Source organism: Antechinus flavipes, chromosome 2 (genome assembly GCF_016432865.1).
Source record: "Antechinus flavipes isolate AdamAnt ecotype Samford, QLD, Australia chromosome 2, AdamAnt_v2, whole genome shotgun sequence".
NCBI classification, from domain to species: Eukaryota; Metazoa; Chordata; class Mammalia; order Dasyuromorphia; family Dasyuridae; genus Antechinus; species Antechinus flavipes.
The window spans coordinates 505,272,526-505,290,321 of NC_067399.1; the positions used below are offsets into that span (position 1 = coordinate 505,272,526).

The 17,796-nt window shown below is 39.9% G+C and overlaps 1 protein-coding gene across 1 annotated transcript in view; it reads left to right on the forward strand.

Moving 5' to 3' along the window:
* The window catches only part of ADAMTS13 (ADAM metallopeptidase with thrombospondin type 1 motif 13), a 47,813-nt gene that overhangs the window by 12,435 nt on the left and 17,582 nt on the right, over positions 1-17,796 (forward strand). The window contains exons 5-19 of the mRNA XM_051973774.1: positions 1,804-1,943; positions 4,043-4,126; positions 4,246-4,370; positions 4,605-4,751; positions 5,231-5,368; positions 5,611-5,761; positions 6,177-6,281; positions 8,925-9,076; positions 9,210-9,273; positions 10,238-10,364; positions 11,574-11,722; positions 12,589-12,709; positions 12,867-12,947; positions 13,553-13,734; positions 17,661-17,796. Of these exons, the coding sequence (XP_051829734.1) occupies positions 1,804-1,943; positions 4,043-4,126; positions 4,246-4,370; positions 4,605-4,751; positions 5,231-5,368; positions 5,611-5,761; positions 6,177-6,281; positions 8,925-9,076; positions 9,210-9,273; positions 10,238-10,364; positions 11,574-11,722; positions 12,589-12,709; positions 12,867-12,947; positions 13,553-13,734; positions 17,661-17,796 (1,902 nt within the window). The remainder of the gene's footprint in view (positions 1-1,803; positions 1,944-4,042; positions 4,127-4,245; positions 4,371-4,604; positions 4,752-5,230; positions 5,369-5,610; positions 5,762-6,176; positions 6,282-8,924; positions 9,077-9,209; positions 9,274-10,237; positions 10,365-11,573; positions 11,723-12,588; positions 12,710-12,866; positions 12,948-13,552; positions 13,735-17,660) is intronic.

Genomic DNA, 17,796 nt, shown 5'->3' on the forward strand with positions numbered 1-17,796 from the left:
TAAGTTATTCAATTATTTCAATAGTGTCCTACTCTTCATAATTCCATTTGGGATTTTTTTTTTTTGACAAAGATAATAGAGTGCTTTGCCATTTATCTTTTCAGATCATTTTACAGATGAGGAAACTGAGACAAATAGGGTTAAGTGACTTGTCCAGGATCACAAGCTAGTAAGTGGCTAAAGTCACATTCAAACTCAGGAAGACAAGTCTTTCAGATTCCAAGTCCGGTTCTCAATCCATGGGGCCACCAAGCTATCCCTCGGGCTTATAGAACTTCCCATATTTGTCGGAGACTTCCTGGAATCATTTGAAATACCTCTGACTTCCAGACAGAAGCATTTCTCTTTTAGGAATTTACTGAGAGATGGGGGAGTATTTTTTTTTTTTGGTCACTCTCCAGATGGTGCAGCCTCCTAGGTCATAACACTACCCACCCCATGTTCTGATGTATCAGGAGAAACTGTAATCAGTCCCATTCCCTTCAAATCAGTAAGCAACATCACCATATATTAATTAGGACAAAGCCCTAATAAATTGAAGACTAATTCAATCAATCAATAAGGGTTGCTAAGCAATCACACTGTACCTTCACTGTTCTGGCCTCTAGGAATACAAAGACAAAAAATAGTAAGAGTGCCTATTCTCAAGGAACCTACCTCTATCAGGAAAGACAAGATTTTGCAACTATCTATCTATATAAATATCTATATACAGAATAAATGTGAAGTAAATTTTTTTGGAAATCAAGAAAGTCTTCCTATAAAAGGTTGCCTTGAACAGAGTTTTGAACCTAGCTAGAGTAAGAAGAGTGATTTACATCCTCCCTTCAGAGATGCTCCAGGGCTAAGATGGCTTTGAACCCAGGAAGAAGCAATGCCCATTTTGAAATAGCCTCAAATTTTGGAGTTTAGAAGAATTCAATGCAGGTGTGAATAAAGCCAGTTCAACTTTTGGGAAAAATAAGGACTGTTTGTAATTTGAAGGGCAAGGCAAGACTTGTTTCCAAAGTAATTTTCCACCCTATCCACAATCCAGTATAATTTGTCACCATCCTTATTTCCTCCCTGTCTGAAATCTCTTCCACCTTGATCATTAATAGGATTAGATACAAAGGCTAAAGGGAGAAGGAAGTCTTCTTCAGAAGGCTTCATAATGAATATATAAGTGCCTTCATAGCATGGCCAGACAATAGAATATAGTAGACTGTAGTGAGAGAGATCTGAGTTCAAATACTGTCCCTGACACATATTAACTTCTCAGTGTCTCAGGCAACTCATTAAGACTTTAAGTTACAAAGGGGCAGCTAGGTGGTGCAGTGGATAGAATACCCCCAGAATCAGAAGGACTGAGTTCAAATTTGGCTTCAGATATTTACAAGGTATGTGATCCAGGACAAGTCACTTAATCCAGATTACGAAAGAAAGAAAGAAAGGAAGGAAGGAAGGAAGGAAAGAAGGAAGGAAGGAAGGAAAATAAATTATTGGTCCAGACCATCTCTGCCCTCCAAAAAACAAAACAAAAGGCCAAATACTCGATTTTTCTCTCATTAGCACATTAACATGGTCAGACTTGAACCTGTCAAATCACTTGGGCAGCTGTGTGAGAGTTTGAGACAGGGAGACCACCCTGTGGACTACTACTAGTCCTGAGGTGAGGAGGTGACTTGTGCTAAGATGCATTGTCCTTATCAGAAGGGGAAGTAGATGAGAAATGTTTTTAGGTGGGGAAATTAAGACCACTTACTTTATAAGGAGTGATTTTATTTTGCCTTAACCACGACCTCACTGGCTTTCTTCACAAAGATTATAGACTTTACCCTCGGATCTTAAAGCGGGCTCTAGGAAGCATCAAACATCTGGAGCTACTGGTTGTGGTGGGCCATGATGTCTATGAGTACCACAAGGAAGATACAGAGCGATATATCCTTACCAACCTCAATATTGTAAGTGATTTTCAGTGTTGGTTCAATGTTCCAGTGTTTCAGAGTTCATTATCTCTGAAATATTTTAGTAACTCATATTTAAATACAGTGCCTTCAGACTTATCTTACAAAGGGCTTTTGGTGGGAAGCTTTTCAGGAAGTGCTGAATAAGTCCTTGGAATTAAATGTTGTCTTTGTAACTATGGGAGAGGACTGTCTTGTCTGGCCCTCTATCCATTTATCTGGATTATCATTGTCTAGCCATCCATTGCTACATTCTGAAATTTGATGAATTGGATTTACTTTCTGCAGAGGTTTTTACTCTTTTCAAATCATTCATGATTTTATAGAGCAATGCCAGTAACCAAAGCAGAGGGCTGAGTCCCTCCTGACATATGCTGGTTATATGACCTTGGGCAAGTAGAAATTGCCAAACAGCTGTTGCTTTGTTATTGGCAGAAGTCCTGGTCTAAAATTCTCAACACCAATAAAGTCCAAAAGCAAAGGAAATACCTACAATAATATTTTATATTTCTATGGCTTCTTTACTTTCCACTCTTTTTACTTATCTCTGTTTTAGCAATTAAGTTAACAGCTGATCAGATGAGAAAGACAAATATTGTGAACCTCATTTATTTATTTATTTTTAAAATTTTATTCCTCCCCCAGTTACATGTTAGAACATGTTTTTTTTTTTTTTTTAACATTTTTTTTTTAAAGTTTTGAGTTCCAAATTCTATCCTTCCCTTTCCCCCTCCCTGAGATGGTAATTAGTCAGATAGAGGTTATACATGTGTAATCACATAAAACATTTCTGTGTATAGTCATTATATACAAGAAGACTCTTAATAAAGAAAAGGAATGAAAAATAGCATGCTTTAGTCTGGATTCAATCATTATCGGTTCTTTTCCTGGAGATGGATAATAAGCTTCATCATTAGTTTTTTGTGATTGTCTTGAATCATTGCATTGCTTCAAATAGCTAAGTCACTCACAGTTTTTTATTGTACAATATTGATATTATTATGTACAGCATTCTTCTGATTCTGTTCACTTCACTTTACATCATGTAAATTCATGTGAGTCTTTCTGGGTTTTTCTGAAATCATCCTAATTGTCATTTCTTATAGCACAATAATATTCTATCACAATCATAAAACATAGTTTATTTAGCTATCCTCCAATTGTTGGGCATCACTTTGATTTTCAATTCTTAGCAGCCACAAAAATGGCTGCTATAAATATGTTTGTTAACCTCATTTTATACAAGCTTAACCAATAGTATATGAAGTTGCTTCTCAGTTTTCACATCTATGAAATTAGAGTGTAAAACTATATAATCTCCAAAGTCCCTTCTAGCTGTAACATGTCATGATTCTAGGTGATTTGCTCAGGATCACCTAATAAGTCCAAATGCATATGAGTTCAAGTTAAGATCTTCTGACAGTTAGTCCACTGTTTTGTTATTGTTATTTTTATTGTTACTATTGCTTAGTCATTTTTTTTTGGCTGTGTCTGACCCTTCATGATCCATTTGAGAGTTTTCTCAGAAAAGATCCTGGAGTAGTTTTCCATTTTCTTCTTCAGCTCATTTTACAGATGAGGAAACTGAGGAAAACAGGGTTAAGTGATTTGCCTAAAATCTAATAAATAAATATTATTTATTACACATCATTATTAAATATTATTACACAGCTAATAAATATCTGAGGTCAGATTTGAACTCAGGAAGATGAGTCTTCTGACTCCAGGTCAAGTACTCTATCCATTGTATTACCTACTTGCCCAATTAATTATTATATTAATCCTTTCTCCCTCTGAGATCATCTTCTGGATGAAACATTTCCAGAGAACCTTACAACCAGTATCTTCTTTCCCATAGTACTTTGTATTTAACTACTATGTGTATATGTATATATGTATGCATTTATTAACTTTATTTATGCAGCATATATTTTTATGTGTTGTTTCCTCCATTAGAATGTGAAACTTGTGAATAAGAATTATTTTATTCTTTGTACTTGTATCTCTAGCACCTAACTTCTCATAGGAGATCCTAAATAAATACTTGTTTGTCAGGGCAAGATTTCTTTATTCCAACTTGTTTCCTCACTTAATAGGGGGCAGAACTGCTGAGAGATATTTCCCTAGGAGTCCCATTCCGAGTTCACCTGATAAAGATGATCATTCTGACTGAGCCAGAGGTAGGAGGCATACTGAATTCAGAAAGCAACCTCTTTGTCCTGCTTCTCACTCCCTAGCCAGTGGCTGACTTGGGAGGCTATTCTTTGGAGGGCCTCCTCTTCCCTATCCCTTCCCTCAGGCTGGTCTGAATATCACCACCAATCTCACCTCCTCACTGCTCAGTGTGTGTGAATGGAGCCAGAGGATCAATCCCCCAGATGATACCCACCCACACCATGCTGACTTGGTCCTCTACATCACAAGGTAGCTAAGTTCCTCACTCGGGAAGGCTGGCAGAGCCAGGAAGCTGGATGGGCTACTGCTTTCCCTAGGTTCCCCTCCTATTCTCTTAACCACAACTCTAACAGGCTTCAGTCGCATTGATTTGGGGAGTAGAAAAGCATCTTAGGAAACTTCCAAGGACTCTCAAGCTGGGAGAGACCTTGTTTGCTTTCCCTGTGCTTTGTCCCTATGTATGAGCTATCTTCTTTTTTGAAGGTTTGATCTGGAGCTGTCAGATGGCAACAAGCAGGTTCGGGGGGTGACCCAGCTCGGGGGTGCTTGCTCCTCCTCCTGGAGCTGCCTTATTACGGAAGATACCGGCTTTGATCTGGGGCTCACCATTGCTCATGAGATTGGGCACAGGTAGGTGACCTCCCTCCGGCCCTCAGACAAAGAAGGGCAAGTGGCAGGAAGTTAAATCTATTAGAGTGCCAGAATGACTCCAGAAATAAAACATGGCAGAAGAGTTAACACTTCTGTATCTATAAAATGGGAGAGGTGGGATTCAGGAAGGTTAGACATGGGACTAGGGAATAAAATGGAAGGTTGTAAGGAGGAAGTGGGGAAAATTGCCAGGTACCCTGATGGGAGATATACTGAAAAGCTCCAGTGATTGAGGAAAGTAAGCATTTTATTAGGAAAGTTTTAGGAGGATGTTTATAAGGGGAATATAGATCTTCTTTTACTGGAGTTGTAAAGTCAAACAAAAGGACATCAAGGACATTATGGGAATGGAGAAAGGAAGAAGAGGACGTGGCTCACCTTTGAAGGAGGCAAGGACATTAAAATTTCCTCTAGAAAAAGGACCAGATGGGTCCTAATCCTCCTGTCCTTGACCGCAGCTTTGGTATTGATCACGATGGGACTGAGGAAAACAGCTGCAGCAGCAATGACCACATCATGGCCCCTGGTGGCCCCCCAAACAGCATCGGTCTCACCTGGTCCCCGTGCAGCCGGGAGCAGTTTCTCCGCTTTATTAGGTAATAAGCCCTGAGGCCATTCAATCACTAACTGGTGTGCTGTGTGAAAGAAGAGGGCGAGGGAGAAGCAGGCAGGTAGGATAGAGGGACCGTCAGGCTTGGCATTTAGGGAGTTCTGATCCCTAAGGATCCTGAAAGCAAATCCGACCCTGCCGTGGGGACTCCTCTCCTGGGTGGCGGCCCGCTGGCCTGGGGAAGCTTGGGATAAATGGGAGGGTAAAGCTTGCTGGGACCTATGGCAGCACAGAGAAGGCAAGCTGTGTGAACGACCTGCCTCACCTGGAAGCGGCCATCCCCCGCGCAGAGCCGGGCCTCTACTACGGGGCCGAGGAGCAGTGCAAAGTTGCCTTTGGGAGTGCCGCGATTGCCTGCACCTTCTCCAGGGATGATGTTGTAGGTAGAACCTTCTGTCTGTTCTGATCTCTCTCCCCTCCCCTGTGTCAGCCCCTGGTCTTCCTTCTCCCAACTCCTCCATCCTGTCTCCGGCTGCACTTGCCCTGGTAACCTCTGGTTCTAGGTTCCCAGACTTACAATTGGAGATCTTACAAGGTCACTGAATCCCACCTCTCCCATTTTACAGATGAGGAAACTGAGACTTACCCGAGGTCCTAGTTAATGTGAATTGTCTTCCTGACTCAGGCCTTCCTGCCTCCAGGCCTGATGCCCTAGCCCGGGTAGTATCCAGGGGAATCAGATCCCTGCTGCAAAGCGTTCTGCACCAGAAATCTTAGTCAGAAGGAAGAGCTAGTGTGGTACTCTGACCCCGTAGCCCACAGCATCAAGCACGCAGCCTTCTCTCCCCTCTCAGGATATGTGCCAAGTGCTGTCCTGCCATACAGACCCTGGGGACCAAACCAGCTGTAGTCGCATCCTCATCCCACTCCTGGATGGAACGGAATGCGGAGCCAATAAGGTAAAAGGCAAGGTTTGCACTGGATGTTTAAAGAGGACGCCTCTGGTTGGGCAGGTTAACCCAGTTTGTGGGGTGAGAGCACTGGGAATAGTCGATTAAGAAAAAGATACTCTTGTACACCACCACACTTTTAGTGATGGACCTCCATCCGTGTCTTCCTCATCAAGTGGGATCTCTGCTGTAGTGGAGGGATAAGGAAAGACAGACCACTGCTTTAGGCTAAATTCATAAGAATGCAGCATTTTTCTGGGCAGGGAGAGCTACCAAATACCAGATAACCTCAGCTTTGCAGTTCAGAAATTGTCAGATTGCCAAGGATGAGGTGGTACACTAGCTCAGTGTAGAAAAAAATAAATTTGATAAGCCAGAAGATCAACTTGTTAATTTACAATGAGATATCTATATCAGGCACAATAATTAGGACTGGTCTTTTTCATACGGTCTCCATTCCTGATTAATAAGAGTACTAAGGAGGCTAGTGATGGACTAGGAAATCACTCCCTTAGTTTGAGTCTGGAAAAATGAGAGTTGCTTTGATGTTCCATTGCTATATATATATGTATATATGTATGTATGTATGTGTATATATATATATATATATATGTATATATATTTTCCTCCCCAATTTGGTTCCTTCAAGGAATTGCAAGTGGCTGACTTTCTTTTCTTATCCCTTTCGGTATACAGAAACATTGCAATCACTTACTAGGAGCTAGGTACTGTGCTAATTGATAGGGAGAAAAAGAAAGGCAAAAGAAGGGAAGGCGAGGGGGGGGAGATCCCTGCTTTCAAGGAGCATTTATTTTATTGGGAATGATGACATGCAGTAAAAATGGGGGTAGGCAGTCTCTGAGCGAAGCATTAAGATTAAGAATGACTAGGAAAGGCTTCTTGCAGAAAGTGGAATTTTACCTGAGACCTGAGGAAAGCTAGGAAAGCCTGGAGGCAGAGATAAGAGAGAACATTCCATACATAGGAGACAGCCAGTGAAAAAGCTTGGAGTCTGAGCTTAGAGTTTCGTGAAAAGAACAGGAAGGAGACCAGCACTGGTGGGTTGTACCTAGCAAGTGGGGAGTAAATTGTCAGAAAACTTGGAAATGTTGGAAGAGGCCAGGTTATGAGGGGCTTTGAAAGCCAAATAGAGGATTTTATATTTGATCTCGAAAGTCATAGGGAACCACCACATTAAGGGTGGTGATTCTACGTCAGGAAGATCATTTTGACAGCTGAATGGAGGGTGGATCAGGGTGGGGAAAGATGAGTCAGGGACGCCAACCAGCTGGTTATTGTAAGAGTCCAGGCAGGAGTAGATGAGGATCTGCAGATGAGGAATCATAGGACAGAGGGGCCTATATCAGAAATGTTAGGAAAGTGAAAACCTTTGGGCTTGTCCACTGATTAGATGGAGAAGGGGGAAGGGAGAGTGAAGAAACTAGTATGGTACCTAGGCTGGGAGTCAGGGTTCCTGATAGGATAGTGATTCCCTCTGCAAGAATAGGGGAGTCGGGAAGAGGGGAGGGTTTGGGGGAAGGATGATGAGTTCAGATTGGTAAAGGCTTTCTATAGAAGGTAGGAATTTAGCTGGGGCTTGAAAGAAACCGTGGAAGCCAGGAGGTAGAGGTAGGGAGAGAGCATTCCAGGCAAGGGGAATAGGCAGAGAGAGTGCCCAGAGCCAGAGAATAGAGTGTCTGGTGGGAGGAAAAGCAAGAAGGCCATTGTCACTTGCCTCTCCATTCAACAGAGTATGTGGAATGAAAAATAAGTTTGATACCCTTTTTTGTGTTGACTTTCTGCCTCCATGGAGAAATGTGAGTTAAAAAAACAAACAAACCCTATGATGACTAGCTAGCTATGGCCAAATAGTATGTTTGAAAAAAAATCACCCAACTTTCCTCATATATTCCTCCCACCTTCCTCTCTAAGAGCCATCCCTTATAGAAAAGAATAACAAAGAGGGAAAAAAAGACTTTAGCAAAACTTTAAAAGTCTGACATTTTATGTTTGTTCCATACACATGGTCCCTCACTTCTTCAAAGAAGTGGGTAGAATTGGCTTCTGATCTTCTTTCTATGGGTCCAACTTCGTCATAATTTTGCAGCATTCATTCTCAATTTTGTTGTGCTGTTCTTTCCATTTACACTGTTGTAGTTTGTATATGTTGCTTTTCTAGCTCTGCTTTATTTTGCATCAGATCGTCTAAGTCTTTTCACCTTCTCTGTCTTCATTTTAGTCATTATTTCTAAAAACAAAAAAAATCCCTAAAGAATAATATTCCATTATATTTATGTATCACAATTTATTTATCCATTCTCCAACTAAAAGCAACTGTTATAAATATGTGGGTGTATTTCTTCCTTCCTTCCCCTCTTTCTTTTATTCCTTTTCTTTTTTCCCTTTTCCTTCCTTCCATTCTTTCTCCCTCTATTCCATCCTTCCTCCTTTCTTCCATCTTCCCTCTCACCCTGTTTTACTTCCTTCTCCTCTTCCTCCTCCTTTTTCTTCCTCCTCCTTCTTTTTCCTCCTCCTTCTCCTCCTTGTTCTTCTCCTTCCTTCTTTCTCTCTCTGTGTCTCTGTCTCTCCCCTGGATCCAAGGGAATATAGACATTTTAATTACTTTATTTTCAACAAACTTTTCTATTCTAGTGGTGCTCTAAGGGCCACTGCCGTTCTCTGGAAGAGTTGACCCCAGTGTCCTTGGTACATGGACAGTGGTCTAGTTGGGGTCCTCCTAGCACTTGCTCCCGAACCTGTGGAGGAGGAGTCATCACCAGAAGGCGGCACTGCAACAACCCCCGGTACCAGGGCCTCCATTTCTGGGGGTGGGCGGAAGAACCTGTCTTCCTCTAGGGGTAGGCCATGGGCACATCCTGTGGGAGGGAAGCTGCCCCATTGCTCTCCTTCCTGACCCTGTCTGACGGTGCTTTCCAGACCTGCCTTTGGTGGTCATGACTGCGTGGGAGCTGATCTCAAGGCTGAGCTGTGCAACACTCAGGTGGGTGGGCACGCTCCCTTTATACCAGTTCATGAGGTAGAGATTTCTGTTAACTCCGAGTTCTATTATCTGGAGGAGCCAGCAACTTGTCTTTTCCATCATTGTTAAATCCCCTTTCATGTGCTCTCCCAACTCTGTTTCATATTTACCCCTCCTGGTACCTACTGCATCTCTTCATTTTGTCTGTAACCTCTTCTTCTAAATAAACCCACCTTAGCCAAAGAGAACGGCCACTGTGAATTCTTCACGTGCCTGTACCTCAATATTTGGTGCTCTCCTAAATCGCATCATTTGGTGCCTGAGCCTACAAAACCACATCATTTGGTCCCTTAACTGCATCAATTACAGCCATCCTTCCAGGGCAAGAACTTTTTGAACTAATAGAGATAAAAAGAAGTAAGTTTTACACTCCCAGATAGGTAGGGAGAAGAAGGGACATCTGTGCTACCAGTTACAAGGACTTTGCTACCTTTCATAAAGGTACAGATTAAAGCAATAAAAAAGATTTTTTTTCCCCTTAAGCTGAGTTGCAATCTGCCTCCTAACTTCCATTTGTGCATCTTAATTTTGTTTTTTAGAGCTATCCAAAATGAGCATGTGATAGGCTTTCAGGTATCTGAAGAAAGCTATTGGGCTTCCATCATTCCCTCTTCCCCAGATAAAGAACTCTGAGATCCTCTGTCTTTAGGACTTTAAGGGAATAGATTTTGTAAAAAAACAACAACAACAACAACAAAAAAAACCCACCACCACCAACAAAAATACTTTAGACACATTTTCTCTCTTTCTAGAAAGGCTTTAATGCTAGACATCCTTATAGACTTTGACATTTGGCTGAGATGCATTGTCTCTTTTAAGGCTTTTCATTCTTTCTGACCAACTGCAATTTTTCTGACCAAATTTAATTTGGTCTCTCAATAGTCTTGTCTGCTATAGCTTGCTTTTTGCTTCCTCTTTTCCACAGGCCTGTGAGAAGACACAGCTAGAGTTCATGTCTGAGCAATGTGCTGCGACTGATGGGAAGCCACTCTACCTCACTCCAGGGATCCCCAACTACTACAGCTGGAAGTCAGCTGCTCAGTACAGCCAAGGTAGAGGAAGGGGATGAGGATACCAGAAGAGAAGGGAAATCATTCTTTTGTGACTCTGCAGTATTGTGACTGCACTTCCCATCACCCCTCTCCATGTCCCCTGAATCCTCTGTCCCATTCCTTTGTAGTGCAGCGGCAAGAGTACTGGATTTAAAGTCAGAAGGTCAGGTTTAAATTCCATCTTTGTCACCTATTACCTGTGTGACTTTGGCTGACCTTCATAGTCTTCAACTGTAAAACGAGGAGATTGAGAGAACGTTTCTAAAGTCCCTTTGGGTTCACAGGATCAATCAATCCACAAGCACTTGTGATATGTCTATTCTGTACTAGACCCTTTTCCAAGTGCTAGAGATCCATTCTTGCTTATAACAAACTGCTTCATGGTGTGCTTTAATGCCTCAAGGAAATGAAATAATGATAGAATGATGAGTATACTGGAGGCATTTTGGGGAAGATCCCCTTACCAGCAAATGTATTGAGGGCTGAGAGGACTTAGGGGATTCAGTTCTATTTTTTCCCCATTATTTAGCAGCAAATGCTCTTTAAGTGGATGGTTTTGTGTAGGTTTAAACATTCTTTAATTGATAGGCATCTATTTGTTACTACAAAAAGTCACTTGATATTTGGACAATTTCATTTGTGTTAATTATTTTTCAGAATAGAAACCTATAGTGCCGTCATCAGTGTATTAGTGTGCCTGTTTTTCCACAGTCGCTCCAGCACTGATTCTCCCATGTTTTGTAATTTTTTTCAATTTCCTGGAAATGAGATAAAACCTCAGGGTTGTTTTGAGCAGCATTTCTATTTATTGCAATTGGAGAGTTGGAGATATCCTATGGTTGTTAATGATTTGCAATTTTCTTTTGAGAGCTACTTATTCATATTCTTTAACTTTGTTGGACATGACTTTTTAATTCTCTCAAACCTGTCTCTAAATTTTAAAGTCTGTTCTAGATAGGCTATAAATAAATGAAGATTCACTTAGGGTTTTTGTCTTATATTTTATATACTGAGATATCTTCTATCACAAAACCAGAATAGGAACTTTAAAAATTACTATCAATTCAGCAGTCTCTAGCTAGACCAACTTCTGGGAGCAACTGATGAAGCTGTAGAACTTTGACCCATCTTCCCAGGCTATCCCTGCTTCTTCTTCCTCATAGGCACCAGGTAATATAACAGAGTTCCTTCACACTTCTGTCTTCCCAGGAAATGATCTGTGCAAGCACACGTGCTGGGCAGATGGAAAGAATTTCGTAGTGAGCCGTGGGGAAAGTTTCTTGGATGGGACTCGCTGTGTGCCCACAGACCACCAGGCAGAGGGGACCACGAACCTCTGTGTGATGGGCAGATGCAGGGTCTGTAAGGCTCTCTCTGTGTGTGTAGGAAGATCAGATGGAAGCTCCAAGGGCTTCTTGATTCCCCCATTAGATTATAAGCTCCTTACCTTTTGTACCCCCACCACTTAGCACAATGCCTGGCACATAGTGGGCACTTAATAAAAGGTTTGTTGACCCAAGTTAGTGTTGAAGTGGGTGAAATCTGTTTTTAGCATTTTCTTTGCTCTCCCCTCAGTAATACCATTTTGACACTTGCCCAGGCTGCCTTTGTGTGTATGCATGTATGTGTGAATGAATGAATGAATAATGAAAAGCATTTATTAAAAGCTTATTCTGTGCCAAGCATTATGTTAAGCTTTGGGGACACTAATAGAAAAGTGAGACTGTTCTTGTTGTCATGGAATTTACACTCTAACTGGGAGAAACAACACCTAAAAGACAGTTTAATTGCAGGTCCCATGGAAGGGCCCAGAAGTCCTTTGAGTAAAGCAATGAAATAGTTGATAAGATCCATGGGTCCCTGGGTTTTATAAGCAGATTGATGAGAGTGCAAGGGGTACTACAGAGTAAGAGATAGGGCAGAGGGTAAAGTCTAAAGGACTGAAGGGTTTAGTGGGAGGGCAGATGGCAAGGTCTGGTGGTCCTCTGTCTTCTAGGAAGGAATAAAGTTGTTGACTGCCACATGATCTAAGTCCTGTGCGCAGTTCAGCAGCCAGGATAAAAGGTAAATATTAGGAGGAAGGGTACTTCCAGGGATGGTAAGTCTTTCCACCTACCAACTTAGATGGGTCTAAGATGGCCCTGAGAAGAAAAAAGAGAGGAAGGTCAGATCCTAGTCTTATTTGCACCCCAGAATCCAATCTTTTGCCTTCTCTTCCGATTAGGCATTTGGATGTGATGGTGGAATGGATTCTGGATATGTGAAGGATGTGTGTCAGGTCTGTGGGGGAGACAACACCACATGCAGCAGAGTGAGCGGCTTTTACTCTGGAGGGAAAGCCCAAGGTACAGCAGAACCCTTCCCATCTTGTGGATGTGCTTTTCCTTAATATAAATTTCTTTTTCACCAGCTCTCTGATGAGAAAACATAGGGCAACCTAGACTAATTCCATAGGGCCCTGATCAGGAGCATGACCCATCTCCTATTTGAATTTTCTTCTAGAGTATGTCACATTCTTGACAATTCCTCCTAACTTCACCACTGTGCATATCACCAACCAGAAACCTCTCTTCACACACCTGGGTAAGTAGGCAGGAAGAAAAGCAACACCACAATTAGTCAACTCTTCTTGTCAGCAACTGCCCTTAGAATAGCTGTAAAACTATTTATGAGCATGGATTAAATTCAACAGCTTTTAGTAAATATTTACTATGTGCCAATCACTGGAATATTTTACACTGCAGCAAAAATATTTCCACTTTCAAAGGATTATAGGTACAGCTGCCCCTTATTTTGTAGAGGAACAAGCTAAGGTGTAGAGAAGTTAATAAATGACTTTCCCAAGGTCAGAGATGCAGTAAATGTAGCGCCAGAATTCTAGCTGAAGGTTGTCTGATCACGCATCTATTGTCTTTTTCATTATATTATGTTGCCTGTGTGATTCAGAGAAGGGAAAAACCCCAACTGATGTGACTTTTTGCTGCAGTGGCCAACCACTCGACAGGGTATCTGACTTGTAATTTTTCCTTTGTAACTTTTCGGTTTTACTTCCATTGGTCCTGCTCACATGTCCCACTCCCTTCCCCATGCCTCTCTGGCTAAGGTCTGCATCAATCCCTGACTGGACAGAAAGTGGAAACAGGTGGCTAGTGTGCTTTCTTTAATAGTAACACTGTTCTGGGCCACAGCTGTGAAGATAAGAGGACAGTATGTGGTCTCTGGGAAGAGGAGCATCTCGTTCAACACCACTTACCCCTCGGTCCTGGAAGACAACCAGATTGAGTACAAGGTGTTCCTCACCAAGGACAAGATGCCCCACCTAGAGGAGATCCACATCAGAGGACCCACCCAAGAGGACATTGAAGTCCAGGTGATGATGGAAGTGGGGGAAGTGAGTCGGGCAAAGTCTGGCCTGTGACTCTCCCTCTTGGTTGCTATCCTGAACCAGATATAGGGACTTACCCATCTCAGAGGAGTAAAATCAGTAATGTATGTTTAAGAAAACAATTTTTAATAGAGGTTACTTGAGAACACATACTGAGATCGACTAGAGAGTGTTGGTTCTTGCTTCTTGCAGAGAAAAGTGACTTGGATTGACAAAGGGACTGCTCTCTACTCTCATTGCCTTAGAGATGGGAACCTGAAGCAAAGACAAATGAAACAGATTAATGGAAGGGAGAGAAGTGGAACCCAAGAGATACTCTTATATGCTCATTGAATCCTAACACCATAGCATAGGAGGCTGTGCTGCATAAAGAATTGAAGACTGAGTTCTCAGGTCTTGATCTGAGACCCTCCTCTGAGACTCTTACTGGTTATGTGATCTTCACAAGTCAATTCTACTTCTGATAGTTTTACTGTTTGACTCCTGACAAATCACTTAATCTTCATGTACCTCTGTACTTGTTAAGTTCCTAAGCTATAGATAGGTTGGAATTTCACGTGTTAAAATGGTAATATGCCTTTAATAAGAAATAATTATAAATGAATATAAAAAGCATTTGCCACTTTGAAGACTTTATGGTTTTCCATTTCACCCAAAGGCCTATAACTCCCAATTCATCTAAGTGGTGTTAAAAGCCATGAAGGAAAGAAATCATTGGAACTGTTCTTTTCAACAACCTCATGGAACTAGAGATGGTTGGGAGAGGTGACTAATGGGCACTTCCTGCTTTCAATTATGGCTAGATGACAAAAATCTTTCCTCCCTCTCTTCCTCTTTCTTCTCTCTTTCCCTTCTTCCTTCTTCCTTCTTTTCTTTTCTTCCTCTTTTTTCTCTCTCTTCCTTTCTTTTCCTCCTCTTCCTCTTCCTTCCCTTCCTCCCTTTCTTCCTCTCCTCCTTGCCTTCTTCCCTTCTTTCTTTCCTTCCTTCTTTCCATGGGTTTTCTTCCATTTCTTACTTTTTAAGAAATAGGGTTCTCCACCGTGCCATTAGAAGCTTTTTCTTTTCTTCCTACATTCTCTCTTGGTGATTTAATCAGCTTCTATTGATTCAAGTCATCTCTATATGATAACATTCAGGGCCATTTCAAGTCATCCCAACCTATATCTTGCCACTGGACCCAGATGGCTCTGGAGGAGAAAGTTAAGGCTAATGACTTAGCACAGCCTTCCCTCACTTAAATCCAATTCACTTTATATGTCTTGGTATCACTTCCCTGAAATTATGGTCCTCTTTGAGAATGAAAGACAAACAAGAAGAATAACATGATAATTATCAAATCTAGCCCAAATGTCTCTCCTGAACTCATCTTGCATCAATAGTTGCCCAATGAACAATTTCAATCTAGGTATCCCATTAAATATATTGCTATCGCATTTCTAGTACTATATTGAAAAGTAGAGATAATGGACATCCTTGCTTTCCCTTTAATCTTACTGGGAAAGTAAGATTAAATAATAATCTTCATTACAGATGTTTACTGATGTTTTGGATAAATACTGCTTATCATTTTAAAGCTCCATTTATTTCTAGTGGTTTTTTAAAAAGAGCAATGGGTGTTTTCTAGTGAACAAAAATGGATGTTGTATTTTGTCAAAAGTTTTTCCTCCATCTATTGAGATAATTATACGATTTTTGTTGTTTTTGTTATTTATGTGGTCAATTATTCTTATAGTTTTCCTAATATTGAACCAGCCCTACATTCCTGCAATAACTTCCACCTGATCATAGTGTATGATCTTTGTGATATATTGCTATAATCTTCTTGCTACTATTTTATTTAAAATTATATTCATTAGGGAAATTCATCTTTAATTTTCTTTCTCTGTTTTGGTTTTTTCTGGTTAAGGTATCAAAATCATATTTGTTTCACAGAAAGAATTTAGTAGAACTCCCTTATCTATTTTTAAAAAATAAGTTAAGTAGTTTTGGAATTAATTATTCTTTAAATGCTTGGCATAATTCACTTGTAAATATATCTGGTCCTTGGGATTTTTTCTTAAGGAGCTCATTTATGGCTTCTTCAATTTCTTTTTCTAAGATAGAATTGTTTTAGTAATCTATTACCTTTTCTGTTAATTTCATCCATTTCACTTAGATTTTTAATTTTATGGCATGCAATTGGGCAAAATAACTCCTAATCATTGCTTTAATTTTATCTTCATTGAGAGTACATTCACTCTTTTCATTTATGATAATGGTAATTTGGTTTTCTTTCTTTTTAGTTTTTTTCACAAAATCTCCTAGTTTTTTTTTTTAACTTTCAAATTTTGTTAATCTTTGATTTTTACACTTTCTAATTTGGTGTTCAATTAGGGATTTTTAATTAATTCTTTTTAAATTTGCATGCCTAACTTGTTGATCTGCTCTTTCTTTTATTCATGAACATGTTTAGAATTATAAATTTACACCTAACTACTAGTTTGGTTATATCTCACATATTTTGGTATGTTGTCTCATTGTTATTTTTTTAAATGACATTATTGATGGTTTCTGTGATTTGTTCTTTGATCCACCCATCCTTTAGGACTAGATCATTTAGTTTCCAATTAATTTTTAATCTATTCTTCCAAGGCCCTTTATTGAACATAATTTTTATAGCATTGTAATATAAAAAGAGCTCATTTAATGTTTCTTTTTTTTGCATTTGTTTGTGAAGTTTTTATACTCTAATACATGGCCAAGTTTTGTAAAGCTAAGAAAAGGGTATACTCTTTTATTCTCCTATTCAATTATCTCTAGGGGTCTATCATTTCTAACTTTTTGAAAAAACAATTCATTTCCTTAACTTCTTTCTTATTTATTTTGTAGTTAGAGTTATCTTGTCCTGAAAGGGTAGTTGAGATCCCCCACAGTTTAATTATGATACTCTATGATTGTTGGAATAAACATAAGTATGTAATGTAAAATCTATTTTCAGGGAAGTTACAATATAGTTGAAGAGATAAAACTTATATACATGAAACAATTAAAGATAGCACATGATTGAAAATGATAGTTTATATGCTATAGACTGAAAATATGTTAGGAGCTGAGAAAAGTAAAAAAGTGAATGAGAGTTGGAGTAGGTGGGAAAGTCCCATAGAGGAGATGGAATCCTTTGACCTAGCTATCGCAGTAGTAACTATATACTCTAAGAAGGTCAAAGACAGAAAGAATGGCTCTGTGTGTGTGTATATATGGGTATATCTAGATATCTAGATACCCAGATATAGATCTTTATCTATCCAGATAGTCACATCTGCATGTTTTTATGGAAGCAGAGCTGGAAACAAAATAGATTCCTCTCTATTGGTGAAGAGAAAACAAATTGAGGCATGTGAATATAATAGTCATTTCTCATAAGAAATGATAAATATGAAGAATTCAAAGAAGCATGGAAAAACTTTTGAATTGCTGCAGAGTAAAGTGAGCAGAATCAGGAACACAATGTGCCTAATGAGAATAGGAATATTCATGGCGAGAACAAAAAGACTGGACACTGTATGGTTACATCATTACGCCTGACCCTAGAGAAGAGTGAAACTTTGCTTCCCTCCCTTCTTTGCAGAGTTGGGGCACTTAGCTATGGAGTCTTACCTTACTTTCAGATTTGCTTGATATGTTTTTTTAGATTTGCTAAATTGTATCCTTTCCTTTTAAAAAAAAAATTCTGCTCCATTTTTATTATATAAAAAATACAAGGGATGGCTTTTTGTGTAGAAGGGATATATATTTAGAAATGAAGTAATATAAAAACAAATGACAGCAATTTAAAATTTTATTTAAAAAGAGGAAATGAGGTCTCAATGTTTTATTCTCCATTATCCTGGACTCTTAATTTATTTAAAATTTCTCCTTCTATTCTGATGCAGGTTTACAGGAAGTATGGCAATGAATATGGAAACCTCACCGACCCAGAGATCACTTTCAGCTACTTCAAGCCTAAGCAGCTGCAGGCCTGGGTGTGGGCAATGGTATCTGGGAGCTGTTCAGTAAGCTGTGGGAAAG